The 14,661-nt window shown below is 51.3% G+C and overlaps 1 protein-coding gene across 1 annotated transcript; it reads right to left on the reverse strand.

Moving 5' to 3' along the window:
• Positions 1-900: 900 nt before the first annotated feature.
• On the reverse strand, positions 901-1,704 carry LOC123094894 (uncharacterized). The gene has a single exon (XM_044516762.1). The coding sequence runs from the start codon at positions 1,632-1,634 to the stop codon at positions 1,038-1,040; it is 597 nt and encodes a 198-aa protein (XP_044372697.1). The 5' UTR covers positions 1,635-1,704; the 3' UTR covers positions 901-1,037.
• Positions 1,705-14,661: the final 12,957 nt, after the last annotated feature.

The following is a 14,661-nucleotide window of genomic DNA, read 5'->3' on the forward strand; positions in this document are numbered from 1 at the left end:
CTCCACTTGCGAGTCGACGGTGGACTTGCAATTGGGACTAAAAAAGGTCGGGTTCCGTTGCGAGTCGAGAGTGAACTTGCAACTGGGACACAAAAGGTTGCCTTAGTTGAGAATCGAGAGTAGACTTGCAATTGAAAAAAAAAGAGTTCGGGCCTAATTGCGAGTCGAGGTAGACTTGTGACTGAGACAAAAAAAAGGTCGTTGTTCAGTTGCGAGTCGAGGATGGGATTGTAACTCGGACGAAAGAAGATTGAGCATCAGATGCAAGTTGATGATGTACTTGCAACTAGAACAAGAAAAAAAAAATAGGTCTCTGTGTTTGTGGTGGACAGTAAACTAACAACTATGAAAAAGAATCCTGAATTCAAAAATATGGAAAAGAAAGATAAATAAATATAAAAGATCTTAAATTTAAAAAGGTTACGAACTTGAAACAAAAAATGAAAAAAGAGGATAAAGGAAAAAAGAAACAAAAAAGAAAATAAAAAATCCCTTGTGGCTGTGACCACGCTGAGGCAACTCAAACGCAACAACTGGACCCCTCGCGTGAATGATGCGTACAATACCGACGCCAAGCGATGCGAACCAACCTTTGGTTGGATGGTTAGAGAGACTGTGGTATTCTCAACCCATCAGGGTTCAAATCCTGGTGCTCGCATTTATTTCTGGATTTATTTTAGGTTTTCCGGCGATGCGCATTCAGTGGGAGGAGACGTTCCCGTCTATGACGAGGTGCCTACGGTGACTTCGTAAATTTCAAGATGATATGCCGGCTCAGTCTTTCAGAGGTGCTCATAAGGGTAGGGTGTGCGTGTGTGCGTTTATAGGGGTGAGTGTATGCGCGTGTATATGAGCGCTTGTGTCTGTACTGATGTTTAAGAAAAACGCCAAGCGACAAAATAAACAAAAAATATTAATCTTGATGACTATATCATACGGTTCATCTAGATGTGAAATAGTAAATTTGTAATTTCCTATGCTTGTATAAATGAATAAAGGATGTTTGAAGTGTCAAAAAGAAAAAAAACACGCCTTGTCTAGCAGATGCTCCTATGCATCATCTCGTTGTACTGCAGCAAGGAGATCTGCCGCTGCATCCTCATCTGCAAGTAGAAGTTGGCGATGAACTCCTCAGCCTTCACGTCCACCCCGGCGTCCTCGCCGTCCTCTTGTTCCGCGGCGCCGAAGTTCGCGCAGCTCGCTCCCATCACCGCCCGCTGGAGCAGCTGCTCCTCCGCGCAATCGTCGAGGTTCTCGACGCCGTACTCGCTCGGCCCGGCACCGTGGCCGTCCCCGACGCTGCCCGCGTCCTTCTCGCGCGGGTCACAGAAGAAGTAGCGGTCGCCACTGTAGTCGTCGGGGGTGTCCGGGACGGCGGGGGCGATGCAGGGGATGAAGCGGAGCACGCGCGCGGAGGGGGCGCGGAACCGGAACGCCGGCGTCTCGTCGATGGAGAACTCGCGCTCACCGTAGCGCAGCCGGTCGCTGCGCCCGCTGCGCCCCAGGGTCTTGAGCAGGCGGAGGCCGTGCACCACGACTCCCTTCCGCGCCCGGAGCACCGCCAGCCGCAGCAGCCGCCACGCCCGCCCTCGGATCGACGCCCTCCTCATCGCCTTAGGCGTCGTCGTCGCCATTGTAGTGCTGTCCACCAGAATAGCAGCCGCCTCTGTTGCTTGCTGCAATGCTGCTCTGCTGTTTCGCCTCTACTATGCAAAGTTAGTGATGAGATGAGCGGGGCAGGGAGTGCGGCATAAATAGGGAGCTGGCAGCTGGCTTTGCTTGTGCTGTGTGTCGTGTGGCGGGAGCCGGAGCGCGATGGGAGAGAAGCGAAGCGAGCGCGTTTGTTTGGCTGCTCGCTTCGGGGTTGGCACAGAGCTGGAGGCTAGAGCGGCGGGGTGACTAGAGTCGTGTCGTGTGGACGGCGTCCGCCAGGGAAGGGTGGACGCATAGTGCGCGCCGGATCGACCAGACGGACGGCGGGAAAGAAGCGATGCGTTTCTGGACATGCAGACGTTTCGTGGGTTCAGTTTCCAGCTCCTCGTTTTCCGAACACGGTTTTGTTTTGCCTGCAGAGGCGTCGACCGGTAGGGTACTACTGCTACGAGTTTCTCTGCCGAGTACCGACAGGCAACTGTGAAGAGCGAAGACTGGGACCTGCTGGATTTACGTGCTTCTTTTGGCGGGGGATTTAGGGCATGTACAATGGTTGATAAGATAATCTTATCTTAAGTCTTGCATGTAATCTAGAGATGACAAAAAACAGAGTCTACAATGGGTCATCTCTTAGCCTTATCTTCAATAACTAGCAATTCCTAAAAACGTGTTGAGACATATTGTGCTAAGAGATCATCTCTTGTCTTCTCTTAAATAAGATAAGACAAGCCTTTTCTTATAAGTTCTTTCTCCTCCACCTCATCATTTATCCTACGTGGCACTCCTAAGATAGAACCATTGTACATGCCCTTACGTGCTTTCCATGGTGCTTCGTGCTACGTTTTGTTGCATACATGGCCTCAACTGTAGTTTTCTTGGCGCAGACAAAGCTTTGCCGTGGGTTTTGCTCCCAGTCCCGTCTCAGTTTTAGTAGTGAGATAGTGTCAAAAGGTCGATTTGTAGTCAGGAACATGTAAAAAAATAAAGTTAGTATCTTAGGGCATCTCCAACCTGACACTCAGATCCAACACCGTATCCGTTCGCGGACCGGTGTGCAAAGTTTAATAAAGTAAACAAATTTTATTAAACAAGACCGATTTCAACTTAGTTCAGACATAATTCACATAAAACAAACGATATTTTAACCGTTTGACTAAAAACTAGAAAAAGCTAGCATGCTAACTTGTAGCGGAAGACAACCTCGTACCCATGGCCGCCCTGGCCGGCTGCACCACCGTCGCCGTCATCCTTCCAGCGGCGGAATGGCGCTGGGCCACGACAGCCTTGCCCGGTCGCCGCTTGGCACTCCCGGAGGAGCCGTTTCGCTTCCTCCTGCGCAGTGTGGAGGCCCGTCGCGGCCAATGCTGCCCCGGCAGATGAAGCCATGTACCTAGAGTAGGGTCATGGACCTGTCAAGATACCCTCCTCAAGGACATCTCTAGAAGAAGCTACCTTTCAGTCGACCTGGAAGGATTCCACTCGACGAACTCGAAGACACTCGACCATGAAGCCATTCACTCGACCACCAGGAGATCTAGAGTCACTCTGCACCCAAACGGTCGGTCATTAAGTAGTCTTTATGATCATCATAGCACTTTATGTATGGCGTTACCAGTAACGCCAGGTCTTAATGTACCTTAAACCCTGCATAACTGAGGGCCGGAGGGGTCTGGCGGACTCTATATAAGCCACCCCCTCCTCAGTGTAAAGGGTTCACACCCCTGTAACTCATACGCACATAATCCAGTCGACCGCCTCCGGGCTCCGAGACGTAGGGCTATTACTTCCTCCGAGAAGGGCCTGAACTCGTAAACATCTTGCGTATACAACTACTCCATAGCTAGGATCTTGCCTCTCCATTCCTACCCCCCTATTCTACTGTCAGACTTAGAACCACGACAGTTGGCGCCCACCGTGGGGCAGGTGTCTTAGCGACCTATTGGAGAAGTTGCGATTGTTCCGATCTCCTTCGTCATGGTTTCAGGCGGAGTTTTGGTTGAGGGCCGCGAGATCCGTCTCGGCGCGCTCACGTTCATTGCCGACGACTCCGCTTGGCTTCAAGAGGCTCCACTCAACATCGACGCGCTCCCCGTCCGCGGGGCGACGCACTTCCGTGTGTGCGTCCGCGGCGTCCTCCTGCGGCAACCGTCAACCCCATATCCGTCTACTCATGTGTCATCCTCCTCCCTGTCTCCTGCTGGCGCAAGCGCTCCGGTCGGTCAAGGCTTCAGCGGTGGGTGAGGCACGCGGTAGCTTGCCAGTCGGCCACTCCCCAAGTCGCGGCGATCGAGCCCGACGAATCTCTCTACGGCTTGTTCGACCGGCTCCGTAGAGACTGCATCCGAGTGCGACAGCAGTGATCCGGCGGCGGAGGTTCTGATGGTCAATGGACCACGCAGTCCTCCCGGTTTTCCCCGCACCGACGGAGTCGACGGCAGAGGCGATCCGGCGCACGCCCACGAAGAATATCAGCCCGAGCCCCTCACGTCGCTACAAAGGGAAGATCTTCGCCGCCGGAACATGGATGCGATGCATACTCCTATCGTTGGAGAAACCCCCGAGGCTCGTGCCTTAGAGGACGCGCTTTGGCCAACTTGGCTGAGCGCACTCGACTGGAGAACCTCCAGCGAGCACTCGACGAGCGTGCACGGCAACGGGTCCCAGACTCCAGTTGACGACAACTCTTTCCACCACCGACTCAGGTATATCGAACTCCGATTCAGAATTTAGCAGCTGCAGCCCGTATAGCAGAGTCGATTCAGCCCTCTCAGTCAGAGGCTGGCAGAGGCTTGATGCAGATCAGAGATTTACTCCGGGCAGCAGGAGATCAAAATTCAGCTGTATCGTAGTCGCGAAACAAGATTCACAGCAGATCCGTCGCTGCGAATTCAGTCCAGTCCGCCCATAGCCCAAGATCGCCCCCGAGGCGTGAGGGACGTGGAGGCCGGCGTGATCAGTATGACGACCGATTCGATCGCGATGATCGACGTAGAGTGCCCACTCCTCCCCCAAGGGGTGGGTCATACGCTCCTCGACAGCAAGATGACAGACGCCAGCACAGTGTTGGGCGAAGGGTTCCAGTCGACCCCGGAGAACCAGGCTTTGGTGCGAGATCCATTATCGTTCAAGGTTTGGTCGACCGGAACAGAGCTCACCGAGAAGGCCATGACAGAGATGTGCCCACCAGCAGCAGAGTTCATGTCTCAGGACCAGAGTGTTTTAGCAGAGCCATCAGGGTCGCGGTGATTCCTCCCAACTTCAGGTTGGCGACTGGAGTCAGTAAGTTTGGTGAGTCCAAGCCCGATACTTGGCTTGAGGACTACCAAGTGGCTGTTCAGATTGGCGGCAGCAATGATGAGGTGGCCATGAAACACCTACCTCTTATGTTGGAGGGCTCGGCCAGAGCATGGCTGAATCAGTTGGCACCTAGCATCATTTACACTTGGGAAGATCTTGCCCGAGTGTTTGTCAGAACATTTGAAGGAACTTGCAAACGACCAGCAGGGTTGACAGAGCTGCAGGTTTGTGTGCAGAAGTCAAATGAGACTATGAGGGATTACATCCAGAGGTGGATCACATTGCATCACACGGTGGAGAATGTATCTGACCACCAGGCAGTCTGTGCCTTCAAGGAAGGCGTTAAGAACAGAGAGCTAAGTTTGAAATTCGGTCGGACCGGAGACATGACCCTGAGTCGAATGATGGAGATTGCCACCAAGCATGCGAATGGTAAAGAAGAGGATCAGCTTCGGAGTGGCAAGTACAAGCCAACCGCTCATGAAACCGGGGGAGGTAACTCCAGTTGGAAGCAGAAGCGGAAAGCCGAGCCGGCTGCTCCGGGTGAAGCCTTGGCCGTGACTCAAGGAAAGTTCAAAGAGAAACCCAAAGGGTCTTGGAACCCTAAGAAGGTGAAGGACAAGGAAGGAAATGACGTGATGGATTTGCCGTGCCAAATCCACACGAAGAAAGATGAGGATGGTAAATTCATTTACCCGAAACATACCACTTGACAGTGTCAACTCTTGATCCAGCAATTTTAGGGGAAACAACCCAAAGATAAGGAAAAGGAGTCGGAAAAAGTTAAAGACAAAGAAGAAAGTGATGATGGATATCCCCAGGTCAATTCCACCTTGATGATTTTTGCTGATGTTAAAAGCAAAAGTCGATTGAAAGTTATCAACCGTGAAGTGAATATGGTTGCTCCGGCAACTCCCAGTTACCTGAAATGGTCTCAGACTGCCATCACATTCGACCAGTCCGATCATCCAACACACATTACCACCCCTGGGAGGCAAGCTTTGGTGGTCGACCCAGTCATCGAAGGCACTCGACTGACCAAAGTCTTGATGGATGGTGGCAGTGGCCTGAACATATTGTATGCGGAGACGCTAAAAGGGATGGGCATTCCGATGTCCAGACTCAGTACCAGCAACATGAGTTTCCATGGAGTCATTCCTGGGAAGAAGGCTGAGTCACTCGGCCAAATTGCTCTTGATGTGGTTTTCGGTGATTCAAAGCATTACCGCAAAGAAAAGTTGACGTTTGAAGTCGTGGATTTCCAGAGTGCTTATCACGCTATTTTAGGCAGGCCAGCTTATGCACGCTTCATGTCTCGACCATGTTATGTGTACCTCAAATTGAAGATGCCTGGTCCCAAGGGTGTGATCACCATTACTGGCAATCAGAAAAAGGCAGAAGAGTGCTTTCAGAAGGGCTCAAAGATCGCTGATGCTCAGATGGCAGTGGTAGAGCTACAAATACCAGAAAACTACAGATCCGAGTGATTTGTTGTGAGCTAAGAAGCCCGCTACAGAGTCAGTGTTCCAGTCGTCCGGTGAGACAAAGCCCGTTCACATTCACCCGACCGACCCCAGTGCTGCTCTGACTCATATCTCCACAACACTCGACTCTAAATAGGAAGAAGCGCTCATCCAGTTCCTCCGTGAGAACTGGGACATCTTCGCATGGAAGCCTGCTGACATGCCGGGTGTTCCCAGGGGGCTGGCTGAGCATCGTCTACGAGTCGACTCAAAAATGAAACCTGTCAAGGTACATCTTTGACGGTCCGCCGTCCAGAAGAGAAAGGCCATTGGCGAAGAGGTGGCTCGGCTCCTAGCAGCAGAGTTTATCCGAGAGATTTACCACTCCGAGTGGCTCGCTAATGTTGTCATGGTCCCCAAGAAGGACAAGTCACTTCGCATGTGCATTGACTTTAAACATATCAATCGGGCCTGCCCGAAAGATCATTTTCCTCTCCCCCGCATCGACCAAATAGTCGACTCGACCGCGGGATGTGAGCGCCTGTCTTTTTTAGACGCCTATTCCAGTTACCATCAGATCCGTCTGTATGGACCCGACAAGATTAAAACAGCTTTCATCACTCCATTCGGGTGCTTCTGCTATGTCACCATGCCATTCGGCCTTACAAATGCCGGAGCCACGTTCATGAGGATGATTCAGAAGTGTTTGCTCACTCAAATCAGTCGGAATGTGGAAGCATACATGGATGATATTGTGGTCAAATCGCGGAAGGGTTCCGACCTGTTGACTGACTTCGCTGAAACATTTGCCAATCTCAGGAGGTATGATATCAAGATTAATCCATCAAAGTGCACATTCGGAGTTCCTGGCGAAAAGTTACTCGGTTTTCTTGTTTCCGAACGAGGAATCGACGCCAACCCAAAAAAAGTTGGTACTATACTCCGAATGAAACGCCCTGTGTGTGTGCATGATGTCCAGAAGCTTACTGGATGCTTGGCCGCTTTAAGTCGATTCATCTCTCATCTCAGTGAAAAGGCATTGCCTCTTTACCGACTGATGAATAAGTCAGACAAGTTCGAGTGGACTCCAGAAGCTGATGCAGCGTTTGCAGAGCTAAAAGCTGTGCTCTCCACCCAGCCGGTGCTTGCTGCCCCAGTCAGCAAAGAGCCTTTGTTGCTTTACATTGCAGCCACAGGACAAGTCGTCAGTATAATACTTACGGTCGAGCGGGAAGAAGAAGGAAAAGTCTTCAAAGTTCAGCGCCCAGTATATTATCTTTCCGAAGTGTTGACCCCATCGAAGCAAAGATACCCTCATTATCAGAAGCTTGTATATGGGATTTATATGACCACAAAGAAGGTTGCTCATTATTTCTCTGATCATTCCATTACAGTCGTCAGCGACGCCCCATTATCAGAGATTCTGCACAACAGAGATGCGACTGGTCGAGTGGCAAAATGGGCGATTGAACTCCTTCCCCTTGATATCAAGTTTGAGGCAAAGAAAGCCATTAAGTCCCAAGCAGTAGCTGATTTCATCGCCGAGTGGATTGAACAACAACTGCCGACTCAGATTCACTCGAAGCACTGGACCATGTTCTTTGATGGTTCTAAGATGCTGAATGGTTCCGATGCTGGGGTAGTGTTGGTTTCCCCCGAGGAGATAAGCTCAGATATGTGCTCCAGATCCACTTTGATTCCTCCAACAATGAAGCAGAATACGAAGCACTTTTGTATGGGTTGCGTATGGCCATTTCACTCGGCGTCCGTCGCCTCATGGTCTATGGCGACTCACATTTGGTGTTTAATCAGGTGATGAAGGAGTGGGACGTCAGAAGTCCAGCCATGACTGGTTACTGCAATGCAGTGAGAAAGCTAGAGAAGAAAATTGAGGGGTTAGAGCTTCATCATATACCCCGACTGAAAAATCAAGCGGCTGAATTTGGCAAAGATAGGTTCCAAGAGAGAAGTCATTCCCAGTAATGTGTTTTTGGAACACATCCATACCCCATCAGTTCAAGAGGATCCTTTCACCGAAGAAGCTCCACAGCCAAAAAGTGTCACAGATCCGACTGAAGTTGAAGTTCTAGCTGTGGTCGACCTGATCATGGAAGTTTTGGTCATCACTCCCGACTGGACAGAGCCGTACATCGCGTATATCCTAAGGAAAGAGCTCCCGGAAAATGAAGAAGAGGCTCGATAGATCGTCCGTCGATCCAAAGCCTTTACCATGATAAAGGGATAGTTGTACAGAGAAAGCGCGACTGGAGTCGGTCAGAAATGTATAACGCTAGAAGAAGGTCGGATAATCCTTGACGATATCCACTCGGGGACCTGTGGTCATCATGCGTCCTCTCGGACCATTGTGGCTAAAGCATACCGAGCGGGATTTATTGTCCAAGAGCAAATGAAATGGCAAAGGAGATAGTAGACAAGTGTGAAGGATGTCAGTTTTATTCCAATCTATCGCACAAACCCGCCTCAGCCTTGAAGACCATTCCACTCGTCTGGCCCTTCGCTGTTTGGGGGTTAGATATGGTTGGACCACCGAGAACTGGCAGGAGCGGCTTCACTCACTTGCTAGTAGCAGTCGACAAGTTTACCAAATGGATTGAAGCTAAGCCCATCAAGAATCTGGATACTGGCACTGCTATCAGCTTCATCAGAGAGTTGGTGTTCAGATATGGAGTTCCGCACAGCATCATCACTGATAATGGGTCAAACTTCGATTTTGATGAATTCAGAGCCTTTTGCGCATCTCAAGGCACATGAGTCGACTATGCTTCAGTCGCTCACCCCCAGTCGAATGGACAAGAAGAACGAGCAAATGGTCTAATTCTCAAAGGACTGAAACCCCGACTGATGCGCAATCTCAAACACGCAGCAGGCGCATGGGTCGACGAACTTCCGTCAATTCTTCGGGATTAAGGACCACTCCTAATCGGTCGACTAGGAGAACTCCGTTCTTCCTGGTCTATGGAGCTGAAGCGGTCCTGCCGAGTGACCTGCTTCACAATGCACCCCGAGTCGAACTCTACACTGAAGATGAAGCAGAGCAAGCCTGGCAGGACGCAGTCGACCTTCTAGAAGAAGAAAGAGAGATGGCCATGATCCGATCGACTATCTAGCTGCAGGACTTGCGTCGATTCCATGCCAGAAATGTGAAGAGTCGACCTTCCAAGAAGGAGATTTGGTTCTCCGAGTGGATCAGCAGAAGCCACACAAGCTTGCTCCTACTTGGGAAGGTCCCTTCATCATCACCAAAGTCCTCCACAATGGAGTGTACCGTCTTTACAATGTCGATCGCCAGATTGACGAGCCAAGAACTTGGAACGCGGAGCTGCTCTGCCCCTTTTATACTTAAGTATTCACTCGGATGAGATGTAATAAAAGTACTTCTGTAGTTTGTTTTTCAAAGACAAGAATGTTATAATTTTCCCAGAGATTGTTGTTACTTTTGTTTACGTAAAAAATCCCCTAGTGGGTGGCTTAGTTGTGAATCCGTTTCGCCTAAGTTTGTAAAAAAAATCCCTGCCGAGTGGTGAGCCAGCCTCCCACTCGGGGGCTCAGCTGCGAATCTGTTTCGCCTAAGTTTAAGGAAAAATCCTACCGAGTGGTGAGCCAGCCTCCCACTCAGAGGCTTAGCTGCAGTCCAAGTACTCGCCTAAGTGTTTAAAATCCTACCGAGTGGTGAGCCAGCCTACCACTCGGGGGCTTAGCTGCAGTCCAAGTACTCGCCTAAGTGTTTAAAATCCTACCGAGTGGTGAGCCAGCCTCCCACTCGGGGGCTTAGCTGTAGTCCAAGTACTCGCCTAAGTGTTTAAAATCCTACCGAGTGGTGAGCCAGCCTCCCACTCGGAGGCTTAGCTGCAGTCCAAGTACTCACCTAAGTGTTTAAAATCCTACCGAGTGGTGAGCCAGCCTCCCACTCAGAGGCTTAGCTGCAGTCCAAGTACTCGCCTAAGTATTTAATACAATGTGCGCTCTGCAAGGAGGACGAGGTGCAGGTCGACTGTTACCTTCTCCTTCCGAGCTACGCCACAAATACAATGTGCACTCTGCAAGGACGACGAGGTGCGGGTCGACTGCTACCTTCTCCTTCCGAGCTACACCACAAATACAATATGCGCTCTGCAAGGAGGACGAGGTGCAGGTCGACTGTTACCTTCTCCTTCCGAGCTACGCCACAAATACAATGTGTGCTCTGCAAGGACGACGAGGTGTGGGTCGACTGCTACCTTCTCCTTCCGAGCTACGCCACAAATACAATGTGCGCTCTGCAAGGACGACGAGGTGCAGGTCGACTGCTACCTTCTCCTTCCGAGCTATGCCACAAATACAACGTGCGCTCTGCAAGGACGACGAGGTGCGGGTCGACTGTTACCTTCTCCTTCGGAGCTACACCACCAAAAATCCTACCAAGTGGAGAGCAAACCTCCCACTCGGGGGCTTAGCTGCAGTCCAGTACTTGCCTAAGTATCCGAAAATCCTACCGAGTCGAGAGCAAACCTTCCACTCGGGGGCTTAGCTGCAGTCCAATACTCGCCTAAGTATCTGGGAATCCTACCGAGTGGAGAGCAAACCTCTCACTCGGAGGCTTAGCTGTAGCCCAGTGCTCGCCTAAGTATCTGAAAATCCCACCGAGTAGAGAGCAATCCTCTCACTCGGGGGCTTAGCTGCAGCCTAGTGCTCTCCTAAGTATCTGAAAATCCCACCGAGTAGAGAGCAATCCTCCCACTCAGGGGCTTAGCTGCAGCCCAGTGCTCGCCTAAGTACTTAATCTATTCCGCTCTACAAGGATGACGAGGCGTAGGTCGACTGCTACCTTCTCCCTTCGAGCTACGCCACAAATACAATGTGCACTCCAGCTGTGCTTCGTCCCTACCTGCAAAAAGCGGTGAAGTGCAGGTCAAGTATATTCCGAGCGAAGAAGAAAATTCGCTCGAAGGCAAATGCAAGCATATTCAACGATAAGCAAAGTTCAGATAACGGATTCAAAAGTGCTCAGGCGTCAAGCCTGTAGAAGTTTATCGGTTACAAAACCACTCGGCATCCCGAGGCAAATTTAAGGTGAAGCATAGAAGTTTTTTACTCAAGTGGAGGACTGGAGGGCGCGACAAACTAGTCCAGGTCGATTCCATCAGCAATCTGAGTGGCAGCAGCAATGAAGGTCTCCATGAAAGATTGGAAGTCATGCTTCTTGGTGTTGGCCACTGAGGGAGTCCTGGACTAGGGGGTGTCCGGATAGCCGAACTATCATCATCGGCCGGACTCCAAGACTATGAAGATACAAGATTGAAGACTTCGTCCCGTGTCCGGATGGGACTTTCCTTGGCATGGAAGGCAAGCTTAGCGATACGGATATGTAGATCTCCTACCATTGTAACCGACTCTGTGTAACCCTAGCCCTCTCCGGTGTCTATATAAACCGGAAGGTTTTAGTCCATAGGACAGAACAACAATCATACCATAGGCTAGCTTCTAGGGTTTAGCCTCCTTGATCTCGTGGTAGATCCACTCTTGTACTACCCATATCATCAATATCAATCAAGCAGGAGTAGGGTTTTACCTTCATCGAGAGGGCCCGAACCTGGGTAAAAACATTGTGTCCCTTGTCTCCTATTACCATCCGCCTAGACGCACAGTTCGGGACCCCCTACCCGAGATCCGCCGGTTTTGACACCGACATTGGTGCTTTCATTGAGAGTTCCTCTATGTCGTCACCGATAGGCTTGATGGCTCCTTCGATCATCAACAACAACGACGCTGTCTAGGGTGAGACTTTTCTCCCCGGACAGATCTTCGTATTTCGGCGGCTTTGCACTGCGGGCCAATTCGCTTGGCCATCTCGAGCAGATCGAAAGCTACACCCCTGGCCATCAGGTCAGATTTGGAAGTCTGAACTTCACGGCTGACATCCACGGAGACTTGATCTTCGATGGATTCGAGCCACAGCCGAGCGCGCCGCACTGTCATGATGGGCATGATCTAGCTCTGCTGCCGGACAGTGCCCTGGAGGCCGCACATGAGTCCGCTCCGACCCTTAATTCGGAGCCGGCTGCGCAGATCGAGGACGGGTGGCTAGACACCGCCTCAGGGGCTGCAACCTCTACGGTGATGGAGCCGAATACTGACCTTGTCCCTTGTGAAGCTCATGACTCCGAGGTGCCGGACTCCGAACCTCCCGCGCCCCCTCCAATCGAATCCAATTGGGCGCCGATCATGGAGTTCATCGCTGCGGACATCTTTCAACACTCACCTTTCGGCGACATCCCGAATTCGCTAAAGTACCTCTCGTTATCAGGAGAGCCCTGGCCACACTACGGTCAAGACGGTTGGGATGCGGACGACGAAGAAATTCAAAGCCCACCCACCACCCACTTAGTAGCCACTGTCGATGATCTAACCGACATGCTAGACTTCGACTCCGAAGACATCGACGGTATGGACGACGATGCCGGAGACAACCAAGAACCAGCGCCTACTGGGCACTGGAAAGCCACCTCGTCATATGACATATACATGGTGGATATCCCAAAGGATGGGAATGGCGAGGGAACAAGGGAGGAAGACCCCTCCAAGAAACAGCCCAAGCGCCGGCGTCAGCGGCGCCGCTCTAAATCCCGCCACAGCAAGAATGGAGATTCCGACACCAGAGATAATAATACCCCAGACAGTGCCAAAGACAACCCCCTCCAGCAAGATCCAGCACAGGAGGACGGAGAAGCCAGCCCTCATGAGAGAGCGGCAGACGAAGAGGTAGAGGATGATAATTACATGCCTCCCTCCGGAGACGAGGCAAGCCTCGACGACGACGAATTCGTCGTGCCTGAGGATCCCGTCGAACAAGAGCGTTTTAAACGCAGGCTTATGGCCACGGCAAATAGCCTCAAGAAAAAGCAGCAACAACTTAGAGCTGGTCAAGATCTGCTAGCCGACAGATGGACCGAAGTCCTTGCGGCCGAAGAGCATGAACTCGAACGCCCCTCCAAAAGCTACCCCAAACACAAGCTGCTCCCCCGATTAGAGGAGGAGGCATATAAACCTGCATCACCAGTGCACAATACGGCTAACCGACCACCCCGTGGCCGAGACAGAGAGGCCTCCAGGCCCTCCACCAGAACCGTACCCCGGCATCGCTCGAAAAGCACAAAGCCACATGGGAACGCTCTAGACTTGTGAGATATATTGGAGGATAAGGCAAGACAATCAAGATCGATCTATGGATCACGTGGGCGCCCCATGATACGCGACGACAACCGTCGCGCCGGACACAGCAAGTCCGGCCGGGCCGAACACAATAGACAAAGCTCGTTTGAGCTACGTCGTGATATAGCCCAATACAGAGGCGCCGCACACCCACTATGCTTCACAGATAAAGTAATGGATCATCAAATCCCCGAAGGGTTTAAACCCGTGAATATTGAATCCTATGATGGCACAACAGACCCCGCGGTTTGGATTGAAGACTATCTCCTCCATATCCACATGGCCCGCGACGATGATCTTCACGCCATCAAATACCTCCCACTGAAGCTTAAAGGCCCAGCTCGGCATTGGCTTAACAGCTTGCCAGCATAATCAATTGGGTGCTGGGAGGACCTGGAAGCTGCATTCCTTGATAACTTCCAGGGCACATACGTGCGACCACCACACGCCGATGACCTAAGCCACATAATTCAGCAGCCAGACGAATCGGTCAGACAATTCTGGACACGATTCTTAACAAAGAAAAATCAAATCGTCGACTGTCCGGATGCAGAGGCTCTCGCAGCCTTCAAACATAACATCTCCGATGAGTGGCTTGCCCGGCACCTAGGACAGGAAAAGCCGAAATCCATGGTAGCCCTCACATCACTCATGACCCGCTTCTGCACGGGAGAGGACAGCTGGCTAGCCCGCAGTAACAACCTCAGCAAAAATTCTGGCAGTTCGGATACTAAGGACAGCAATGGCAGGTCGTGTCGCAACAAGAACAAACGCCGCGTTAACGGCGGTAATACTGAGGATAAGGCAGTCAATGCCGGATTCAGAGGCTCCAAACCCGGTCAGCGGAAAAAGCCATTCAAAAAAACTACTCTGGGTCCGTCCAATTTGGACTGAATACTCGACCGCTCGTGCCAGATACACGGCACCCCCGAAAAGCCAGCTAATCACACCAACAGGGACTGTTGGGTATTCAAGCAGGCACGCAAGCTAATTGCCGGAAACAATGACAAGGGGCTGCATAGCGATGACGAGGAAGAGA

The sequence above is a fragment of the Triticum aestivum genome, chromosome 4B (genome assembly GCF_018294505.1).
Source record: "Triticum aestivum cultivar Chinese Spring chromosome 4B, IWGSC CS RefSeq v2.1, whole genome shotgun sequence".
Classification (NCBI taxonomy): domain Eukaryota; kingdom Viridiplantae; phylum Streptophyta; class Magnoliopsida; order Poales; family Poaceae; genus Triticum; species Triticum aestivum.

What these genes read in the sequence shown, in the direction of transcription:
- LOC123094894 (XM_044516762.1), bottom strand. Translation starts at nt 1,634, where the DNA reads ATGGCGACGACGACGCCTAAGGCGATGAGGAGGGCGTCGATCCGAGGG.